Source organism: Crocodylus siamensis, chromosome 2 (genome assembly GCF_052110815.1).
Source record: "Crocodylus siamensis isolate JL-2025a chromosome 2, ASM5211081v1, whole genome shotgun sequence".
NCBI lineage: Eukaryota > Metazoa > Chordata > Crocodylia > Crocodylidae > Crocodylus > Crocodylus siamensis.
Window position 1 is genome coordinate 82258582 of NC_143396.1, and position 21399 is coordinate 82279980.

Genomic DNA, 21399 nt, shown 5'->3' on the forward strand with positions numbered 1-21399 from the left:
CATGCACTTCAGAGGCGCTTTCGGGTGCTTTTATCTAAAGCTGATTCAATCAGCTATTATATAAAAGTGTCAAAAAAGCCCTGCTGAAGTGCATGATTTATACAGACATTGGGCAAGCTGGATCAAACACAATGCCTCTTCTGGGCATGCACGGTGCAATGTAGGGTGCATCTGCAGGCAGGTAAAGCTCAGGTACCTGCCCTGGGTTTGCAGATACCTAGAGGAAAATCTCTTTGTAAGGGATTTCCACCCATGCACTTGCAAACTGAGAGCGGGGAAATCACACTGGGGTCCCTCTGCAGATACACATCCCAAAGCCCTGACTTTCCCCACACCTCAGACATGTCTCTTAGGGGGATGGGCCTCAGTAGGCTGAAAACCAAGCCTGGCAATCCCAAGGCTTGAGGGGGTTGAATCTGCCCCTCAAACCCACAGAGCTCCTTCCCCCAGGCGTCAGGAGAGCCTGGGCAGCTTCACACAGCCCAAGTTCTTCTGCCATAAGCAGACAGATAAAGCGGCCAAATTTAATACCACTTTTTCTTGCAGTCACAAATTTAAGCACTTGTGGTATGACAGCAGGTATTTATATCTTTTTGCTCTCACTTTATACCACCACAAAATTTTTATGGCAGCACAAAGGTGATGTCTGTTTTCATCTAGTTTGTGCCAGTTCTCATAAGAACTGTGCCTCCAGCTAGTAAGCAAGTGGTAAGGTTCATAGGTTCACAGAAATTAGGGGCTGGAAGGGACCTCAGAGATCATCAGGTCCAGCCCCCCTGCTCCATGCAGGTAAGACTGCTGAGGTCAGATGACCCCAGCGAGGTGAGTGAGTATCCAGTCATCTTTTGAAAATCCCAGGGAAGATGACTGTACCACCTCTGGGGGGAGTCTATTCCAGATTACGGACACGTGAACTGTAAAGTAGTTTTTCCTAATGTCTGATCTGAAGCAACCCTCTATCACTTTATGACCATTATTCTTAGTCTTCTCCTGGGGTGCCTTGGTGAACAGGTGTTATCCTAGCCCCTGATGTTCATCCCTTATACTGTATGCTTAAAGGCTGCCAGCAAATCCCCCGATTCTTCTCTTTTCCAGGCTGAACAGCCCCAAGTCCCTCAGCCTCTCCTCATATGGTCTGCTCTCCAGACCTCTAATTATTCATGTGGCCCTCCTTTCAACTCGTTCCAGCTTCTTCACATGCCTCTTGAACTGCTGCACCCAGAACTGGACACAGTATTCCAGCTGAGGACTCACCAGTGCTGAGTAAAGCGGGAGGATGACATCTTTAGTCTTGCTGGCAATGCATTGGTTGATGCGTGCCACAATGCTATTCACTTTGCCAGCTATAGCATTGCACTGGTGACTTATGTTCATTTTATGGTTGATCATGACCCTCAGGTCCCTTTTGGCTGTGGTACTAGCTAATGTAGCACCACTCAGAAGTACTTCCTCCTAAATATCTTCCTTCCTCAAAGTCCCCTCTCCCTGCACAGGGTGGGCAGCTAGCTTTGGCCCAAGCTTTCTGCTCCAGCCAAGCAAAGAGGTGTGCTCTAGCACCTCCCAGCTTCTGGCCTTGGCAATTGCAGGCATGTGGCTGGATTTCTGGAATCAAAAGTGAACGTCTGTTCACTTTCTTGTTGTTTCAATCTACACAGTTTAGGACTAACCTGCAAAGATTAAATCAATTCAGCCTAAGGCGTTTTGACTGTCTGTACTTAGCCCTTGTCATAAGGAACTTTTGGAATACAGGCTCATTTTGATACACATTAAAAAAATTGAGAAAAAATCATGGTTTATGAACTACCAAATGTTTTCATTGTCAATGACCTAAAAGGAACTAAAATGCCTCATACATGCCTATTATTGTGGCAAGAAAAAGATGAGGGAACTAAACAGAAAATAACTGTTAAAACAGTGTCATAAATCTGTTCACATATCTAGAGAATTTAGAAATTGTAGTTTTAACTTCATGTAAAGGAAGTTGCACTTTTTCAGACATATTACAATATTCAGACAAAGATAAAATACAACACATTTGAATTGACTGGTGTTTCTGAACTCAATTCATATTATTCCTACTATTTTAATAAACAATAGTGCTGACCTTATATATTTTGATTTATATAAATATATTTTTTTTTATTTCCTTGTTTTTAATAGATAGTTTTGATGACAAATTATATTTTAAATAAGGGATCTTTTAAAAGAAAGTGTAGGTAGGAGCAAAGTTTAAAACCAAACATCAGAAACACATGGCAAACTACTGAATTTGGCAAATTAGTGCATGCAAACACATATCATAAATATATCATTATAACAATAAATAAATATTTCATGTAATTAGCACATGAAGCTTAGTTTTTATTTATTATGACACTCTGTAGTATATTAATGAACTAATGTCAGATAATTTTATAATAATAATGATGCCTTTGAAATATAATACCTCAATATATTGCTCTGTGAGTAAATCTTTGCTTACACATGGGAAAAGACTACACTGTTATGAAGTGAAATTACAGTGGATCAGTAAAGTACGAACTAGCCAGACTCCACTGTATATCATTGTACTGACGATAAAGCCTGAACAGGGTAAATTTACAATCAATGAATCAGACTATTATATATAGGCAGTAGTACATAATAGACATACTACTGTTTCCTAGCATGAAGCTATCTTACTGTTTTCCCAAGTAGATACTCATACCTAGACAAATTCCTGCTTAAATCACAGCACATGAAAAACATACTGTAAAATGTAATCTAGGACCTTAACAACTAGGTTAGGGACAGACATTACACATAAACTGGTTTAAGTGATCAGAAACTGATTTAAACCTGTAACAGAACAGATGCTCAGTGCATATAAACCACTTTGAAAATAACTGAAACTGGTTTGAGATAAACCTGGTTGAATGTTGTATCAGACTTAACTGATTTGGGTCAAACCGGTTTTGCAATGTCTGCCCCACACCCACTACTGGTTTAAGATGAACCAGACACCCCCAGCATCTCAGCATGCTCTCTGGCTGGAGCTCGACAGACACTGCGGGCTGCTTCCGCAGTAGAATCAACAGGCAGAATCAACAAGTAGCTGGTACTGTCCCTCTGTTGTTTTCTTAATTGGGTGATAAACACTGTTAACAACTCCCTGCTGGGCTAATTAGAGTTCCTGCCAGAGCCTGGCCATAGTTCTCAGCTCAGTCCTGTGGCAGGGAAGGGAGGGCTACTCTAGTGCCCTCCAGCTTCTAACCGGAGCCACTGCAGGCATGTGCCTGCATTTCTGGGATGTCTGTCTGGTTACAAAACTGATTTAGCCTAGCCAGGTTAGAGTAAGCTGCAAAGATTGAATCAATTCAGACTCAGGCTCAGATTTTTAATGTCTGTCCCTAGCCCTAGTGGCATACTGTACCTTCACAACTCTTTTTATCAGGTGCAAGTTCATACCCAGGATCACAAGCACACTGATAGCTGCCCAGAGTATTCACACACCGCTGTTCACAGCCTCCATTGTCAGGTTTGGCACATTCATCTTCCTCTATCAAGATAGAAAGGAATGGAAAAAGCTTAAGTAATAAGTCTTTACCTTTTTCACAGCTAACTAAATATCTCTCTAGCTTGTTGCATGCACACCATTGTAACTTGTACTAAATAACATATCATGTCTGCTGACTACAGTGTTTTTAAATTGTTATAGACCTGCAATGAGAAAATAAAGCTTATGTTCTCCTTTTTCACAACAATAGCAACTGACAGCTGCAGACCTCATTTATAAGCTTGCATTCAATAATTTAGGCTGCAGCAATCTAAAGGTTGTATAAAGTACTGAGAGAATGATTGGAAATCCACATCAGGGTCAGCTGAAGGGCACTTTATCTCCAACAGAATGAATTTGTACATTATCCTGTATTCATACTCAAAACCAGATTAATGGAATACTCAAATTCCAGGTTTTCATTCTCCTGATATTAAAAAGAACAAGATACAGCAGGAAAAAAGGAATACAATATTAACTCTTCTAGCTTTAAAATATGCTCATTATATTCAGGCCAAATATACCTGAGGTACAGAAATATGTCATTACACAGTGACAAACATGGAGAATGCTTTCTTCTGAAATTAAACAATATAACAAAAACAACCCTTTCTCTCCTACTTTTACATCTATAGCTTTCACTGTGCTAGTGCAGAGTTTAGACTGATGGTACAAGCTTAATTGTCACTAGCCCATTGTGACCACACAAGAGGATAAATGGCTGTCCCCTTACTTTTGTGCATGCACTTGCTGCACCATAGGCTGCCAAGTGGAGGGGAAGCCAGAGCCACATGCTTCACTTCCCCATCGTATCCAGGAAGGCAGGACAGGGTGCAGATTGGGTGGACCTTGCCACTATGCTTGCAGTGGGCTGACCAGTGTAGATGCATGTGGAATGACAACTGAAACATGCTAGACAAGGCACTGTCCCCCAAACCTCTTTGGAGTGTATGGAAGATATTAGGCATGTTTTACACATGCATTTAAGCATGCCTAAATTTGATACACATTCTCTTAATATGCATTAAGCAGGTTTACGCAGGTGTCTACATGTGCATGTATTAAAGCCCATTAGCGATGTCTGTGGACTGACTTGGGAATAAAGTTAGTCCCAAATCAGTCAACACACACAGCATTAATGTGCTTTAATGTATCTACATGGTTTGTTAATTTGCTTGAACTATTCTTGCCTAAATTTGATACCTGCATTTAATATCATTAACAGTTGTGGTAACTAAAATCAGCAGTAAGGGAAAAAGGGCAATGAGCAGCAGTGGCATTAACTCCCACCTTGCAAAAGTATACACAACTACAGTAATAATATGCAGGAAAAGGCCATGATGAATTAGGCAAATTCATTCTAATAGGAACAAAAATTAAAATTAATTTTAACTTGCACCCCTCCTAAGCTTTGTCTTTAATATCTATCATAGCATAACAGAATTTTTAAAAAATTCTTCTGCATTATGACTTGAGAGCCAGATTCCTCCTCCACAAACCCTATTTTAATAAATACCTTTAAAAAAGTTAGCAGCAAACCCTGCTTTGTTAACAGTTCCATCAGAAACAAACTTCATCCACAGGGTATTGGAGGTAGATCTAATATCATCTGGCTTATCATAGCCACAGAAATGGCCAATTAAAGGACTATTTTCACTGGTTCCATCTCGAACTTCTAAGTAGTCATAAGCACAGTTGTCATGTCTTTCAATCTGTAAAGACATCAAAAATATATTTTTAAACCATGGACATTACACATTCCTAAACACAAATCGCTTTCTGTTGATAACAGAATAAAAACTTTGATGAAGACTAGATCTCTGATCATGTTATGTAAAACTGCTTATTAATAATACTGTTTATTACTACATTGATTTTTTATAAGGAAAAGCATGATTTTAACATTAAAATATGATATAACAGCTCAGCTAAGATAAAGTATCCTTGGAATAGACAGTAAACAAAACTCTGTTTGTGAACCCCAAACGTTTGATCTAAATTCAATGGGAGGTCTCTATGCTTCTGTACATTTTAATGTGGAAGTCTAAAAAAATCAGGTGCTAGTTTTTAACAGACTAAGAAGTTTAAGTTTTATTGAGTTAAATATTAAATACATCATAATTTATAACATGTTCCTTTGTGTTGTTTATGTAGATACAAAATTAATGTATTTTATGCTCTCCCTCCATTTTCAAGGCAGTGCAAAATTTGTGTGGAAAATATATGTACTAAGGAGGGGATTAGGGAATGGATAATTAGTTTCAGGCCCCTTCACAGTGTGGGAAGGAGACTGGAATTAGAAATTCACTTCTAAAATGACTAGCAATGAAAGAAATAACTGAACTGATATTGAAATTGTCATTTCATTTTCAATCTGTTAAATGTCCCATTTATCCAAGTATTCAGATGATTAGCAGCATCAGAACTAGAGTTAGAATATGCAGTAAGAAAGGTCCAGATAATCTGGAGCACAGTCTTCCTAGTAATGGTTTGAACAGGAGTTGTGTGTATATAGCTAACATCATCAGAGGCATATGCCCAACTGAACATCCAAAAATCATAGAATCATAGAAAATTAAGGTTGGAAGGGACCTCAGGAGGTCATCCAGTCCAACCCCCTGCTCAAAGCAACTAGATCATCTAAGCCAAAGTTTGTCTAGCCAGGTCTTAAAAACCTCCAGGGATGAAGATTCCACAACCTCTCCAGGTAAACTGTTCCAGTACTTTCCTACCCTCCTTGTGAGGAAAATTTTCCTAATATCTAAACTAAACTTCCATTGCTGCAAATTGAGACCACTCCTCCTTGTTCTGTCACTGCCACCACAGAGAAGAGTCTAGATCCATCCTCTTGAAATCACATTGAAAACTGTTATTAAATCCCCTCTCAATCATCTCTTCTGCAAACCAAATAAGCCAAGTTCCCTCAGTCTCTCCTCTTAAATCACATGCCCCAGCCCTCAAACTGCTTTCATTGTCCTCTGCTAAACTTTCTTCAATTTGTCCAAACCCTTTCTGTAGTGGGGAGCCCTAAACTGAATACAGTACTCCAGATGTGCCCTAATCAATGCTGAATAGAGGGGAATAATCACCTCTCTCAATCTGCTGGCAATGCTCCTACCAGTGCAGCCCACTATGCCATTAGCCTTCTTGGCAACAAAGGCACACTGTTGGCTCATATTCAGCTCATAACCCCCAGGTCCTTTGCTACAGAGCTGCTGCTTAGTCAATCAGTCCCCAACCTGTACTGGTGCATGGGATTGTTCCATCCAAAGTACAGGACTTTGCACTTCTCCTTATTGAACCTCAAGACATTTCTTTTGATCCAATCCTCCAATTCGGCTAGGTCTCTCCGAATCCTAGCGCTATTCACCAGTGTATCTACTATTCCCCTCAGCTTTGTGTCACCTGAAAACTTACTGAGGATGCACTGCATCCTATCTTCCAGGTCAATGATGAAGATACTGAACAAGACAGACCTTAGGACTGGCCACTGGAGCACTGCACTTGATACCGGCTGCCCACTAACCAATGAGCCAGACACTTTTCTATACACTTTACAGTCCATTCATCCAAACTGTACTTCCTTAGCTTGTTTGCAAGAATGTTGTGGGAGACCATAGCAAAACCCTTGCTAAAGTCAAGATATAAATCCTATAAAATAACAGGCTTTAAGCTTTCTAAAGGGTATGTTTTAACCAGATCGCATCATATTCCAAATGTTAATATTAACCTTAGATTTTTGTCAATGATTACATTTAGTGTATGTACAACTTTTGCAAAATGTTATTAACACTGATACATAAAAAACCCACTGTTATAGTCAGATGTAGGGAGAAAAGTTCTATAAGCAATTGAAATCAATAGTATGATTGTAGGGTTTTCTTAACATCTTGGTTTTATTACAGCATAAAGGCATTTGACAAATCTTGTAATTTAACATCTTTTTCTGTGTTATTAGAACATTATTTGACTCAAAAAAGGGAGTTTAAATTTTTTTTTAATAGGCCAAATGCAGGTCTGAATTACATGTGCTCAACACACATTGAAAAATGCCTGAGTTTCCGTTCTAATGATCACTTGTCATTGTTGGCAGAGAAAGAAAGATAAAAATCTATTTTGGACAGTGGTAAATTGCTAAACATCTAAAAGTAAAAAAATCAACCAATTTATAAAGTGCTATTGATTTACACTAAAAAAAAAAAATCATGTAAGGTGATCACTTTACTATATTAATATTTTAGTTCAGTACTACTGCAAGTGATGCCAGTACTAACAATATTTAGAGATTAAGTAACAACACCCAAAAACATAAAAGAGGGGATAAATACAGCATTTTTGGAGAAGCAATAACTGATACTGAAATCTTTTGGCACCAAATAAGAGAGGATTTATTTGAAATGTTTTTTCCTAATCTGTACCTCAGACTTTTGGACATTATGATACTATGATATCTGGCAGTGCTGCTACACAAGAGTCTGCTACGATAGGCTGCAAAATTCTGTTTTGCTTCCCATTACAGGGTTTAAGAACCTATTTAAATTAGTACAATGATTCTTGCTGAGCTTAGTGGCAACTGGATTGGGGCTATAACTTTACTTATTAGAGAACTAAAAACCTCATTGTTTCAAATTACATGTGGGTGAAAAAAATCATGAAAACTGTTCACAAATAAAACACGCTTTTTAGAAACAAGGCTGTAACTGTGTTAGCAGTATAAATCATCTGTTGCTGAAGGCTCCTGAGGAAACCCAGAAGAGAAACATGACAGGACTGGGGTAAAGGAAAAAAAAAGCTAGAGAAATCCCTAAGATAGAGACATTTGCAGTAATAACCAGAAAGAACATGCAAGGTGAAATGATGTCAAGTGACTGTGGGAATTAGAGAAAGGGGCTGATGTGGCTCAGACCATGGCATCAGTGTCAGAAAATTCACTTTGCCTCATATACCAATATTAAAATAACCTATTGCATGCATTTACCCCATTCTTCTGACACCTTAAATCTCAAGAAGATCTAAAGAATAAGTGATATAAGCAGAGAACAAGTTCAGATCAGCTTTCTGACATACAATCCTTCTGTCATATAGAGAAGAGTAAAGATCAAGCATTCCAAGATTCCTAACTTTCCACCTTCACCTGCGGATTGTATCTAGCTTTGAAAGTATTGTATCCAGCCTCTGAAAGTTCTTCTGCATGTCAGAACAGCCAAATAAGTTTCCATTTGTTTTAACTATGCATAGGTTTGCTAAGGATAGCACAAAAATTTTCCTGTGGAAAAAAATTACACTGCATATTTGGAAAATTTTACTCTATGGACTAGTTTCCCTATTTGGAAAATAGGATAAAAATACTTGTAGCACTTTGCCCATATCACAGGAATGTTGTGGCTGTTAAATAATAATAATAATATAGCACTTTTCCCATGAAGTCTCAAAGCATTTTAAAAGGGAGTTCAGCATCATCATCACCATGGTATAAGGGCATTAGCAGAGCTAGCAATAGCAGTCAAAACCAAGTCTCAGTATAGTGCTCTATTGTGGGGCCACATTGATTTCATGTGTTTATTTATCAGCATGACCATATCAGGGCACATATACTATTAAAATACAGATTCCATTAAAAGCTAGACGATTACTACTAACTAGAGTAACAAATTTATCACATTATTTAGCATTTCCCTTTCAAATCACAAATAATGATAAAGGCATGTATTGTAAAGATGCATTTAAATGATGGTCAATGTATAATAATAACCTGTAACTACCATTAATCGCATACATTCTAATCTCATAGAACGCTTATAATTTTAGCATCTTGTGTGTTATATACTGTTTAGTGTAACAGGCTGGTAATGTCTGCCGTATCAGCTGATGGTAATCCCGAGGAAAAATTAGGTGGGGTTTATGGACTCACTGAGGCAAGCAACCTGTTTCTTGGAATGCCAAGAAAACAAAATCTCTAACTTTTCTGGACTAAAATAAAACTTTTCATAGGGTTTTCCCCCAAACATTAAATAAATAAGTAAATAAAAACCCCACAGAAACCTGCCAGAATACTTAATAGACTCATGGTGCAGCACTCAGCTGAGGTAACAGGGATCCAGTCCCAGTCTTCTCTTCTGTATTCACTTTGATTTAGGAAGAGCAGGGACTTGAACCTGGTTCTACTCATACCCCCTGCAAGTGCCCCAACAGTGGGATAAAGAGCATTTAGGGTTAGTAATGGGGGGGGGGAAACACACCCTGAATATCTGAAACCTTGAGAAAGGCATCATTTACATGTATGGTTCCATGGATAGCTGTAGCTTGTCAAAAAATTCTTGACCACCTTTACTTATTGCCTTATCTGAATTCATAAAGAAAGTAAGGAGCACACTGATCAGTCTTGATACAGGAAATCCACAGTCAGCTGTATTTCCAGAGAAGATTTGAACAGAATTTTATTCTGGACTGGAATTTTATTCTGGACTGGAATCCAGAACCTTGAGTTAGGCTCCCCAAACTATGGTGAGAGTTAGGCACTTCAGAATGGGATCAAAAAGCAACCAGGTATTCAGTTGGAAGATACCCATAGCTATTCAGTAGGACATTCTGATCAGAGGGGCTCAGTCTGGCCAAAGCCCCATCCATATTTCCTTACTCATATACCTGAATAAAACTTAAGTGACTTAGGTGACTTGCTTAAAAAATGGGGAAGGACTTAAAACTGGTCACTCACTTGAGTGAGTGCCTTGTGGTTACGACACTCGCTCAGGATGTGGGGTACATATGATTTGCTCTTTCCTCTGCCTTTAGAGAGTCAACTACTCTTCCTTTCCCATCTCTCTTTCTCCCTCCTGAGGATACACCAACATTGAACAAACATTGGGTAAAATATGTAAGCAGTCCTTGGAGTGGGGATGGGAATATAGGTCTCCATCCTTCCACACATGTGCATTAATCAGTAAGACAGAAAATCATATTCCTTCCTTCTCTCACAACGTCTCTTTTTTGCAGAGTGGAACAGTTTCAAAAGGAGGTTGAGGGAGTACCACTCTTTCCTTGACAAGACTCCATTCCAGAATAGCCTTTTGTCGTGTGTAGGACATCCTTGAAGGAGGTAAAAGATCCGTGTTCGAATACTACAGGAGGTGAGAAAATGGGACTCCCACATCTCGGGTGAGCATACTAACTATAAACCTATTTGATAAGTAGGGGCAACACCCCCACTACTTTTAAGAGAAAGAAGCAACCTCCACTGCATTTTTGTCTGTCACAGCGACCCAAAAAAGCATGTGTCAAGTCTCCTCTGAGAAAGCCTACTAGATTGAGCCCTTCAAAGGAGGTATTTCGAGGCATGCCTTTTTCTTTAATCCCAGTCAGGTTTAAACATGACTCCACTAGTGAGGAGGTGCTCAGTTCTGTTAAAATTAAGGTCCTTATAGGCATGAGTAGAAGCAGAAATTTAAGCCTGGGGAACAAGAAGAAAAAAAAATGCGTCTCCAGGGCTAGGTGGCAACTTTTCAAGATTTCAGGTTTTGACTCAGTTATCTCAGCCCCACATGGATGCCTCAATCTGTATTTCAGCCTGGCCTTACAGATATAAAAAGAATGTGCCTTTGGCTACAGATTTAATATAATTTTCTTAATTAGTAGTGGATACATATACATGCCTGAAACCTGACTGCCTGTCATTAGGAACAAAGTGAAAATAGGTGAGGAATTGCAACAAGCTCTTAACATGAGTACAGCTGTGAAGAGGGTTTTATTTGAAACAGAAGGGAATCCAGAATTCATTTAATTTCTTTGTTTCATCACTTATGTATCTTTATTTCTTTTCCCAAAACTTCCTGCATCAAACCCTTGAGCACATGAAGAAAGTAAAACAAAAATTCTTGAAACAAGAGGCAACACTAACCCCATAAATGGTTTGAGAAGCAATACTCTAAATAAAACCACTGACTTCTATATAGCTTATTTACTTTATACATAGTAAATATCTTGTCTTGGCTTTGTCTTGTCAAAACCAGCAAACTGATTCATCTTAGGTTATAATAAAAACCAAAATTGCCACTCTATCCCTTAGCATGACTATTGATAGAAAGGCTTTGCTTGACTGTATAGAATAATCTTGTGTAATACTTATACCATAGTGCTACCCTGATCCATACTAATAATAACAGACTTATAATTATAACTCTTCATTATTAGAAGGATATCATTAAGACTTGTACAGCTGCAGAAAATACAGACTGCTTAGAAGTGTTCAAAAGGCAGATATGGACATGTTAGTTTGGGTAACTGTGAATATCAGGCCACAGGAAACCTAACTGGTCTGTGAAAGGATCATTGGGGAAAAAAAGGGAAATCCTGGCCTTTGCAGTATGGGACCTTCATTTTAAGACATGGCAAAGATAAGGGGCTGCAGTTATGAAAACCTCTTCTTGGGTAAAGTTTATGTTCATCACTGCTGGTAAATTCACTCATGTAAGGCTTAACTCCAGTTCCACTCCACAAACTTGCAGCAGTTTTACAAGGTGTTACATGGTCTTATAGGCTGCAAGATCAGGATTATATAAGGATCATGAATATTGTATGTTGAAAAAAAAAAAAGATGATAAAGAAAGATGCATGTTGTTTTTAAAGTCAAGTCAATAATATTGTGAAATATTTGAACAAAAAACAAGTAGAAACAAGAGCATTACTCAATTTAACTGAAGCCTCCAAACTAGTATAGACACGATGCATAGGGGTTGTCTGAAATATCACTTGTCCTCGTTACAGGTAAGTTTACTGGCCTGTGTAATTCCATAGCAACACAGAGATGCATTCATACAGAGAGAGAAATACTTCATAGATATTAAAATTTGAATTGCCACAGTATTATTTCTCTAAACATGTGCTGCTAGACCACTTTTAAGGATCGGCTTTTTTAAAAAGAAAATCAGAGTACATAATACAGGCAGAAATAGTGGTTTATTTGCAGAAAGACAGCTCCCCCCCATCCCAACCTGCACAATTAGATTTAGGAAAGAAATAACAGCCCTTTTATTTAATGGATCCTTAAAGCAACCTAGCAGGACAGGATTATACATTTTGTGAAAAGAATCTATTGTCAGTGCTTAAACTTTCCAATTCAAATAGCACAGATAATATAAAACCCTTTTAATCTTCTTGAAAATTTCTGCAACAGGGAAGGTTTCAAGAACAGGAAAATTTGACTTCAGAGGTTATTTTTCTTACAGAATTCTTTGTTTCTTCATTGGTTTAATGAGGATTCCCTTAACATGCCACTGTCATTTATCCACTAGATGGTTTGCTGAGATCAGTTAAAAGGCTTTACCTCAAATGCCTGGAAGGTTAATCCGACATTGTAGTTCCCTGACACGGTTATTTTCCACACACATTCCTTCATTGGTCTGTAGTCATCAGGATAATTAGGAGACTGGATCTGGCCTTCATTTCTGTGGATCTCACCTCCACAAATTGCTGAGGAAAGCATAAAATTCAATCTAAGTATATGGTCGATACTGACATTTTTCCCTCTTGGGCTGATATTTTTTGTATTTGCTGTAAAGTTGGTGATGGGGTTATACTAGGAAAAATGCTACCAAGGTCAAATTGTTGAAACCAAGGTCAACTAAGCTACTGAACATTTTACAGGGAGTTTTTTAGGGGCTCTGTATTTTAAAACATTCATAAAGATCTTAAGAATATCAAAACAGTTACGCTATTGTACTTTTTATTTGCCTTTTACTACATCCTGATTTGGAACTTACCATAAGAAAAGAGAAGACTGAGGCAGAAGCTTCATTTTCTACAGTAATCTATGAGTATTTACCTGAGTCTGAGTCCAGTTAAACAACTAACATGAGTAGAGGTACACAAAAACATATGTTCAGAATCAGGACCTATAAACAAATTCATAGGGTCATAGAAAAGTAAGGGGCCTCTGGAGACTATCTAGTCCAAGTTCTGGCTTAAGGCAGGATCATCCCTATTCAAACCATCCCATACAAGTCTTTGTCTAATCTATTCCTAAAACTATACAATTGACCCTGTTGTACTGCAGACTCCATTAAAACTACAACATTTGCCACCAAATTTTTACCTTATAATAAATGGGTTCCATTTTATTTCATTGGGGTGATTCTAAACTTTTGCTACAGTACATGGAGGATAAACGCCAGATTTCTGAGAACAATGATACAGAACAATGCATATAAAATATTTTCTCTTCTTTAAACAGGATGCCCAACAAGAAATATGTAAAAACTGCTCTTCTCCAATATTCACATGAGATAGTGCTAACCATATTAAGGATTTACCAAAATATACGCAACACAACTGAACAAAGACAAATAAAAATGTCCTTATATGCTGTAATCTCCATGTAGAAATTTTGGCATGGGCTAAAGAACAGGACTCAAGAAAGCTAAAGTGAGTTTCAAATATGATGACTGATATCACTACAAAAGAAGATCTCTGTTATATAGTTATACTGACAATTAAAAAAGAATATTAAATTACTACTACAAAAATATTTCAATATTAAGAAATGTTTTCATATTAATGGTCCATAAGATATATATTAAAATATTTTTTCCTTATCTTTATCCATACAATTCTATCTTCTTTATTATTCAAAGTGACTTGCCTTCATAAACTGCTGCAAAACCTTTTCCTACCCAATTACTGCTGCTACGGAATTCTATCCACATCCTGCTGTCAGTAGATGCAAGGACTTCAGGCAGTTTATCACCACAGAACCTACCTAAAAACAAGCAACAAGTAAGTGCATTTTATATCAACTTTAAAGCCCCAGTCCTGCAAACACTTGTACACATTTATAAACAAGAGCTATCTGAATGCCTTCAATGGAATTACTCACATGCTTAAAGTTAAGCACACGTTTCTGCAGTTTAGTGCTTAAATATTAATATACCCTTCCCCTGATCTTATTATAATAGAATTATCTTTTATAATTCTTGGTTTCTTTTAGTATTAGGCCACCTTCAAAGCTCTTAAAGGGTTTGCCAAGGAGTATTGCATTTTACAGTTTCCATATTTATAAAGTTATTAATTTTAAAAGAGCAAAAGCAAGTATTATGCTGTCTGCAGTCACTTCAGCACTGTCCAACAACATAGCATGCAAGTGCAAAAAAGTTAAGAGACAAAATCACTAATTTTCCTTTCCACTCCTTCTGAGGAGTAGGTGCAATTTCTGTTTGATGGTTTTTATTTTATTCCTTTCTACGTTCCTTCCCCCCACTTATTACTATTGACTTGCATTTCCTTTTTTGTCCTGACTATACCTACTCCATCTCTTTTGTCCTTTTTTTTTTTGTTTACTGATTTTTTCTGTTGTCGTTGTGAGAACAGAAAGCTAAGAAGCTTTATCATATATTCTATAAGTCCTGAAGCAGATGTTCCACTACTAAACTGATAATCATTTATTCTTAATAGTGAAAGGTTCTTGTTTCTAGCCATAGTAGGTCATAAAATGCCAGTCTTTAAGTCCATCACTGTTCCAAGAATGAACATAATGCACAGTGGCGCATGACTGCAATGCCAAAGGACTGTGTTGGGAAGTAGTCCAAGGAGGCATGGCACACCTACTCCATGAACTTTATACCTCACAAAGATAAAATTAATGCTGGGCATATGTCAATAAATACACATGAGAGAGAGTTTATGGCATGCACTTAGTGCTGCACTGAAAAGGCACGTACACTGAATACTTTTGAAGGAGGAGGGTGTTCTGGAGACAAAGCAGATATCTTCATCGCAGTGTAATGTTAGACCTAAAGCTTTGCCAGAAGTGCCTCAGTTTTGATACAGTGGACTAAGTCATTACCTAGCTAATGCCTAAACCCTACCAGGGTATAAGGTAGAATAAGGCGTTCTTCCACTTATCTCCCCTGAGAGACCAAGTTCTGGTAGACATTCTGAGAGGAGTAACAATTCCAATTTGGTCAGATACAATGTTTATCTGACATACCTTAAATATAAAAAAGGTAAGGTTTGATATAGTAATTATCAAAGACTTTTCATTAGTGGCTAGGCCACAAATGATGTCAAAATCTGATATATGCTATTTATAAGACAGACATAAATACTGCTGTCATATATGTGGCAATGTAAATTATTATACACTGACATATATATGGATGTATTTGTATACATTTGTAAATATACACTCCGAGTAAGTAGTTCTGGGTATCAGTGCATCTGTTTCTACATATGTTTAATTACATCCAGTGAAATATACTAAAAACCATACATTAAATTTCAGTCAAATATCTGTGTCTAATTCCACAGTTAAAATTTGGTTTGAATTGTATTAGTTGAAAGAGCAAAAATGTAATGTCTCAGATTTCTTCTAGTTTAAAAACAACATTGTTCTATACTGGAATGTAGCCTGAACCAAAAGGCCAGGAGTGGAGGCATATACTATAGAGACTACTGGTCACAAAACTTGATATAAACTAAAAGTTCCTTTGTCCTAACAACAACAGAAAAGCTACAAACAAAGCTATGAAATAGAACTTTATATCTCCTATCCTAGTCAAAAGAAGTTCATTACCAATAATGCACACTGAGAGCACATGCTCTTCTGTGTTGGCAAAAAAGTATTCCTATATTTCTATCCCCAAACCTAACAGCTTAGTAAGTTAATATGCAGAAATACTGCAGTAGACATTTATTCTTAAAACATCTATTTTGCAGGTCTTCTTTTTCATATTTAAAGTATCTACTTAAGAACTTCTGTTTCCACTCATATATTTATACAAATTAGCCATAATTTGTGGACTAAATTACTGACTTGCAAGCAACTTTCATTGGGGTCAGGTCCATTATTACACAAACTAAAGTTGCTCTCCTGAAAAGCTAGAGACAGAGCTGTGAACCAGAACTTTATACCCACTCACAGGTGTAACAATCATGCACACTAGCAGCACGGTCTTAGGACAGGTTTATTTATCTATTTTAGATACTTCTGAAGGGCCAGATATAGACATTACTCTTTCACTGGTATAAGTGATCAAAAATCAGTCTACACCTGTAACAGAACAGAACTTTGGCACACGTAGACTGGCATAAAAATGGCAGAATCTGGTCTAAGATAGACCTGGATCAATGTACCCTCAAACTTAATTGATTTAGGTTAGATTAATGCATTGAACTTCTGTACCAGATCCCCTATCAATTCAGGTTAGGTTGCTGCCTGTCAGCACTCCAGGCTCCTTTGCAGGCCCCCGCTAGCCCTGTGCTCAGCTCCTCTGGCTGAGAGCCCAGCAGACTCTCCCTGGGCTGTCACAGAGCTGAATCAGTACAGACCCTTTCCTCAGCCTTGCCTCCAGGCAACTCTCAGCTGCAGGCAGGCAGAGGGTGGAGGTATGCTCACCTGTGCCCTGCAGCCTGGTTAGGCTCCAGCTTCATGGGATTGTGCCCAGTCACAGAGGCATGAGGGTTCCTGGATAGCTGTGAGGGAGCCCTGGGCACCTGTACACATACAGTGAGGCTGCTCTGACGTGCTGTAATTACAGCATGTTGCAGCAGACTCAATTAATCGAGTCTGCTGGAGCATAGTAATTGCTGTGCTCCAGCAGAATCCAGCATAATGTGCATCAGCATCCCTGTGCTTTAACTTAGTACGGGGACACTGACACATATAATGCTCCAGACACTTTAATTGGAACAACTTGTGGAGCCACTCTAATTAAAGCTCCACCCCCGCTCCCAGAGCACATGTATAAATGCCCCCTATGTTCCTGTTAGCAGGCACAGTCCCACAGAGCTGAAGGCAGAGCCCAACCAGGCTGCAGGATACTGGCAAGCACACCTTCCCCTGCTGCCTGCCTGCAGCTGACAGGTGCTTGTGGCTGACATGACATGGCAGTGAGTGGAGGCATGCTCAGCTGTGCCCTGCAGGCCATTTGGCCTCTGATTCTGCCTCCAGCTCCAGAGGGGTGTGCCCACTCATGAAGGAATGGGGGTCCCTGGATGGGTTCCTGCACACCCACCCAGGGACCTTCATTTCCCTGCGAGTAGGCACAGGTCCATGAAGCCAGAGCCCGACTCAGCTGCAGGGAATGTGCAAACATGCCTTCCCCCGCTGCCGTGTCATGTCAGCCACAGGCGCAGCAGGAGGAAATGTTTTTACATGTGCTCCATACCTGATCAGGAGTGGACCAGCCACTGGTGGTGCTCACCATTCTCCAGCTGCCCAGAGAGCCCATGGGACAGGCTGGGAGACATCTTGAGTGCCCCCAACCTACTGCCCTTAGCCAGTACAGGCAGCCTGCATGCCCCCCTGCCCCACCTCCAGGATATTCTCTTCACTCCCAATCTAACCTATGCTACTTACAGAAACCCACATGTTTGATCAATTCCGCCCTGGGCTTTTTGAACATCTGTACTTAGCCAAAAAAAGCAAAGATAGTGCAAGGATCAAGATAGGAATCTAGTTTTCATCTTGTAGCTGTACATTGAGGAAAAAAAACTGCAATGGGGAAACAGTTTCCTACCGAGCAGAGGTGATTTTCTCCAGTAGCCATCTCTTACTTCAATATAGTCATACCAGCAGAGACTGCTCTTGTACAGGTCCATTGTAGTAAAGTTTAACACAATCTGCAATGCAGAGGACAACAGCAGGCCATATAATTCAGTAAGCAGCATTGGAATAAGGTCAGGCTTACTGCCATTGCTACAAAACTGAAGCCACAAAGGTCGTGTTTAATGTTTTGCCAATCATTTAAGTAATATGTAAGTTCTCCTGAGCCATTTGCAATATTTGGGTTTTTTACAGTATTTTCTATCATAAATGGAAAAAGATGCAAGGGAATATTACATATTCTAAGTTAATGTTCCATGTTTAACACAAATTTAGGGGTTACCACTTTATCTTAATAGTTCCTGGGGGAAGGGAAATTATGACATCCAAATATGATAATGATACAATACAGCATACTACAGTAACATGTTATTCTAATGTATTATCTGATAAAACTATTAAAGGGATTTTGTTGGATGCTACTAATCCTTAAACACTGTTCCATTTATTGTACAGGGCTTTTGCTTGTTTGGGATATCTACAGCTATAACTGACATTCATAGATATAACAATGTCGTTTCCTCTTCCTTACTTTCAAAAATCATGTGTTATACATTGTTTGAGGGTATAAGCATGAGCAATGATGTGAAATCATCATGAATGAACTTTTAATAATGAATTTCTTATACAAAAATCAGAACTTTCTATATTACTGAAACTTTGGAACTTGTATTGTCCTATGCAGGCTGAAATCAGCTGAGTGCATTCATAAATAGACAATACCAGATCTGTTGCAAAAGCATTCTGATGCATACACAAAATTGTTTTTGGTTTTTGAATTTCCTTATGTTATAATGCGAGAGGCAAGGATTTCTTAGGGTGATATATTTTATTGGACCAGCTATGTAGTTGAAAAGTTACAAAAGCCTTTGAATGCAAGATAATCTCCATCAGCTGTCCCTGACAAAATGCCTTGCATTCAAAAGTTTGTCCAACTATATAGGTGGTCCAATAAAGGATGTCAGCCTAAGAAATCTTTGCCTCTTAACATAATTTCTGGACCACAGAATCATACAGAAGCAGGGCTGGAAGGAACCTCCAGAAGTCATCTAGTCCAACCCCCTGCCTGAGACAGGATCATTCCTATCCAAGCCAACCTAAGCAAACCATAATCTGCCATCAACCCTGACACAACACAGTCCTACCACCCTAATCTGCCACTGCTTGAGCCATGGCAGCCAATATCCTGCATCTATGAAATGGTGCGGACAACAGGCAAATATACAGTGTTGGTTTCACCAATAAGAACAAGATTGGCAGCCGAATGACCAAATTCCCCGTTGGCATTAACGAGTGCCTCGTGACTCTCCACCCCCAACTGACCAACAATTTATTTCCTACCATCATTAGTGCACATGTCCCAAAACTTTATGCCAAGAAGGAACAGAAAGAACAGTTTTATGCTGACTAATGTAATCCTGACTATCATTCCAAAAGAAGATAACACACATGTCATGAGTGGAGCCAATGCCTACTAGACCGATCACTGTTTAGTGAGATCAATCACATCCATTAGGGTTGTACTGAAACATTGAAAGCAACCCATCGTAGGAAGATTCTCACACAAATTTTGCTGAACTGACTGCTCCCTCTTGCAGAGAAAGTCCTTCCCAAGTCTCAGTCTGACTTCAGACCACTGAGAGGCACCATGGACATGATTTTTCCAGCCCAACAGCTCATGAAAAAATGCCAAGAACACCAGGAACTATATATGGTCTTTATCGATTTGACCAAAGCCTTCAACTCTGTTAACCATGAGGTTCTATGGAAGACTGAAGTTTGGCTGCCTAGGGAAATTTTTCACCATCCTAAGACTCTTTCATGACCAGATGACTGCCTCTATCCTGTGCAGTAGCTCTGCTACAGAGCTCTTTGCGATTCAAACTGGCGTCAATTAGGGCTGCGTGATTGCACCAATTTTGTTTTCCATCTTTCTTGCGGTCTTCAAGATGCTCATCCAAGATCATCTGCCACATTGCACCAGCACTAAGTACAGGATGGACAGCGACCTTTTCAATCTCTTCCACCTTCATGCCTCCAAAGTTACTTTGGCTTCAACTGTGGAACTTCAGTACACCGACGATTGTGTTGTCATTGCACATATAGAGGAAGACAACAAACGGCCTTTAACTGCTTCTCTCAGGCACACCAGTGTCTAAGACTGACCCTTAACATCAGAAAAACAAAGGTGCTTCACAAGCCTGCTCCAGGCCAATCAGCTCCCCTGGCAAAAATCCTCAATGATGGACAAGAGCTGGAGAATGTTGAACACTGCATACCTCAGGAGCCATCTCTCAAAAAAGGCCAATATTGATGAATAAATCCAGTATAGGGTCCAATGTGCCAGCTCTGCCTTCAAAAGACTGAATCATTGTGCGTTCAGTGATCACAACATCAGGACTTGAACAAAGCCCTACTATATAGGGCTGTAGCAATCCTAACTTTAGCCTATGACTGTGGAGCTTGGGTGACCTACAGGGACCACCTGAAAAGCCTGGAATGCCATCACCTGCGCTACTTCTGGAAGACCCCTGACAAAATGGGAGGATCATGACACAAATGCCAGTGTCCTTGCCACTGCTAACACCACTGGTAAAGAAGCATTGATTACTCAACATCAGCTGCAGTGGACAGGGCACTGTGTGTGCATACCTGATGTATATTTACCAAAACAACTGCTATATTCCCAACTCAGCCAAGGACAAGGGACACACAGGGGCTAAAGGAAAAGGAAATACTTCAAGGACACCCTCAAGGTGAACATTAACAAGTGTGGCATTGCCACCACAAATTCGGAAAAACTAGCCTGGGACTGGGCTACATAATGATGCCTTGTGAGAGATGGTACATCTTACTTTGAGGAAAAATGTCTCACCTTAGAGATAGAAAAATGACAGAAACGGAAAGAAAGGAAACAAGACTAAGAAATTCACGGTCTGACCTTCCCTTTAGCCAGCACCTGTGGTATCAGCCAGAGAGTCTAGAGCTCTAGAATTGGCTCTTTAGCCATCAGTGGACTCATTTATAACCCTTTACTTGACCTGTGGAAGTGATCATTCTTGACTGTGAGGGATCACTGATGCCAACTATTTGTCTGCATTGAACCATCACATCTACAACATCACTCTTAGACTACTTTATGCTATAATGTCATAACATACAGTTTCTCAATATAAGGAAGTTTAACTGAGCCTACATATTTACAGTCACAAGTTCATCTGTAGTTGGTCTCATTGTCTTAGTGTTCTGGTCCAGCGTATGCCTTCATCCG

The 21399-nt window shown here is 39.2% G+C and overlaps 1 protein-coding gene across 5 annotated transcripts in view; it reads right to left on the reverse strand.

The window, feature by feature from the left end:
* Nucleotides 1–21399, reverse strand: part of TLL1 (tolloid like 1) — a 242831-nt gene that overhangs the window by 49221 nt on the left and 172211 nt on the right. For all 5 annotated transcript variants that reach the window (XM_090036240.1, XM_090036238.1, XM_090036241.1 and 2 more), the window contains exons 10-14: nucleotides 18043–18145; nucleotides 14169–14285; nucleotides 12855–13000; nucleotides 5052–5247; nucleotides 3413–3538 (exon numbers count right to left, since the gene is read on the reverse strand). In XM_090036240.1, the coding sequence (XP_089892366.1) occupies nucleotides 3413–3538; nucleotides 5052–5247; nucleotides 12855–13000; nucleotides 14169–14285; nucleotides 18043–18145 (688 nt within the window). The remainder of the gene's footprint in view (nucleotides 1–3412; nucleotides 3539–5051; nucleotides 5248–12854; nucleotides 13001–14168; nucleotides 14286–18042; nucleotides 18146–21399) is intronic.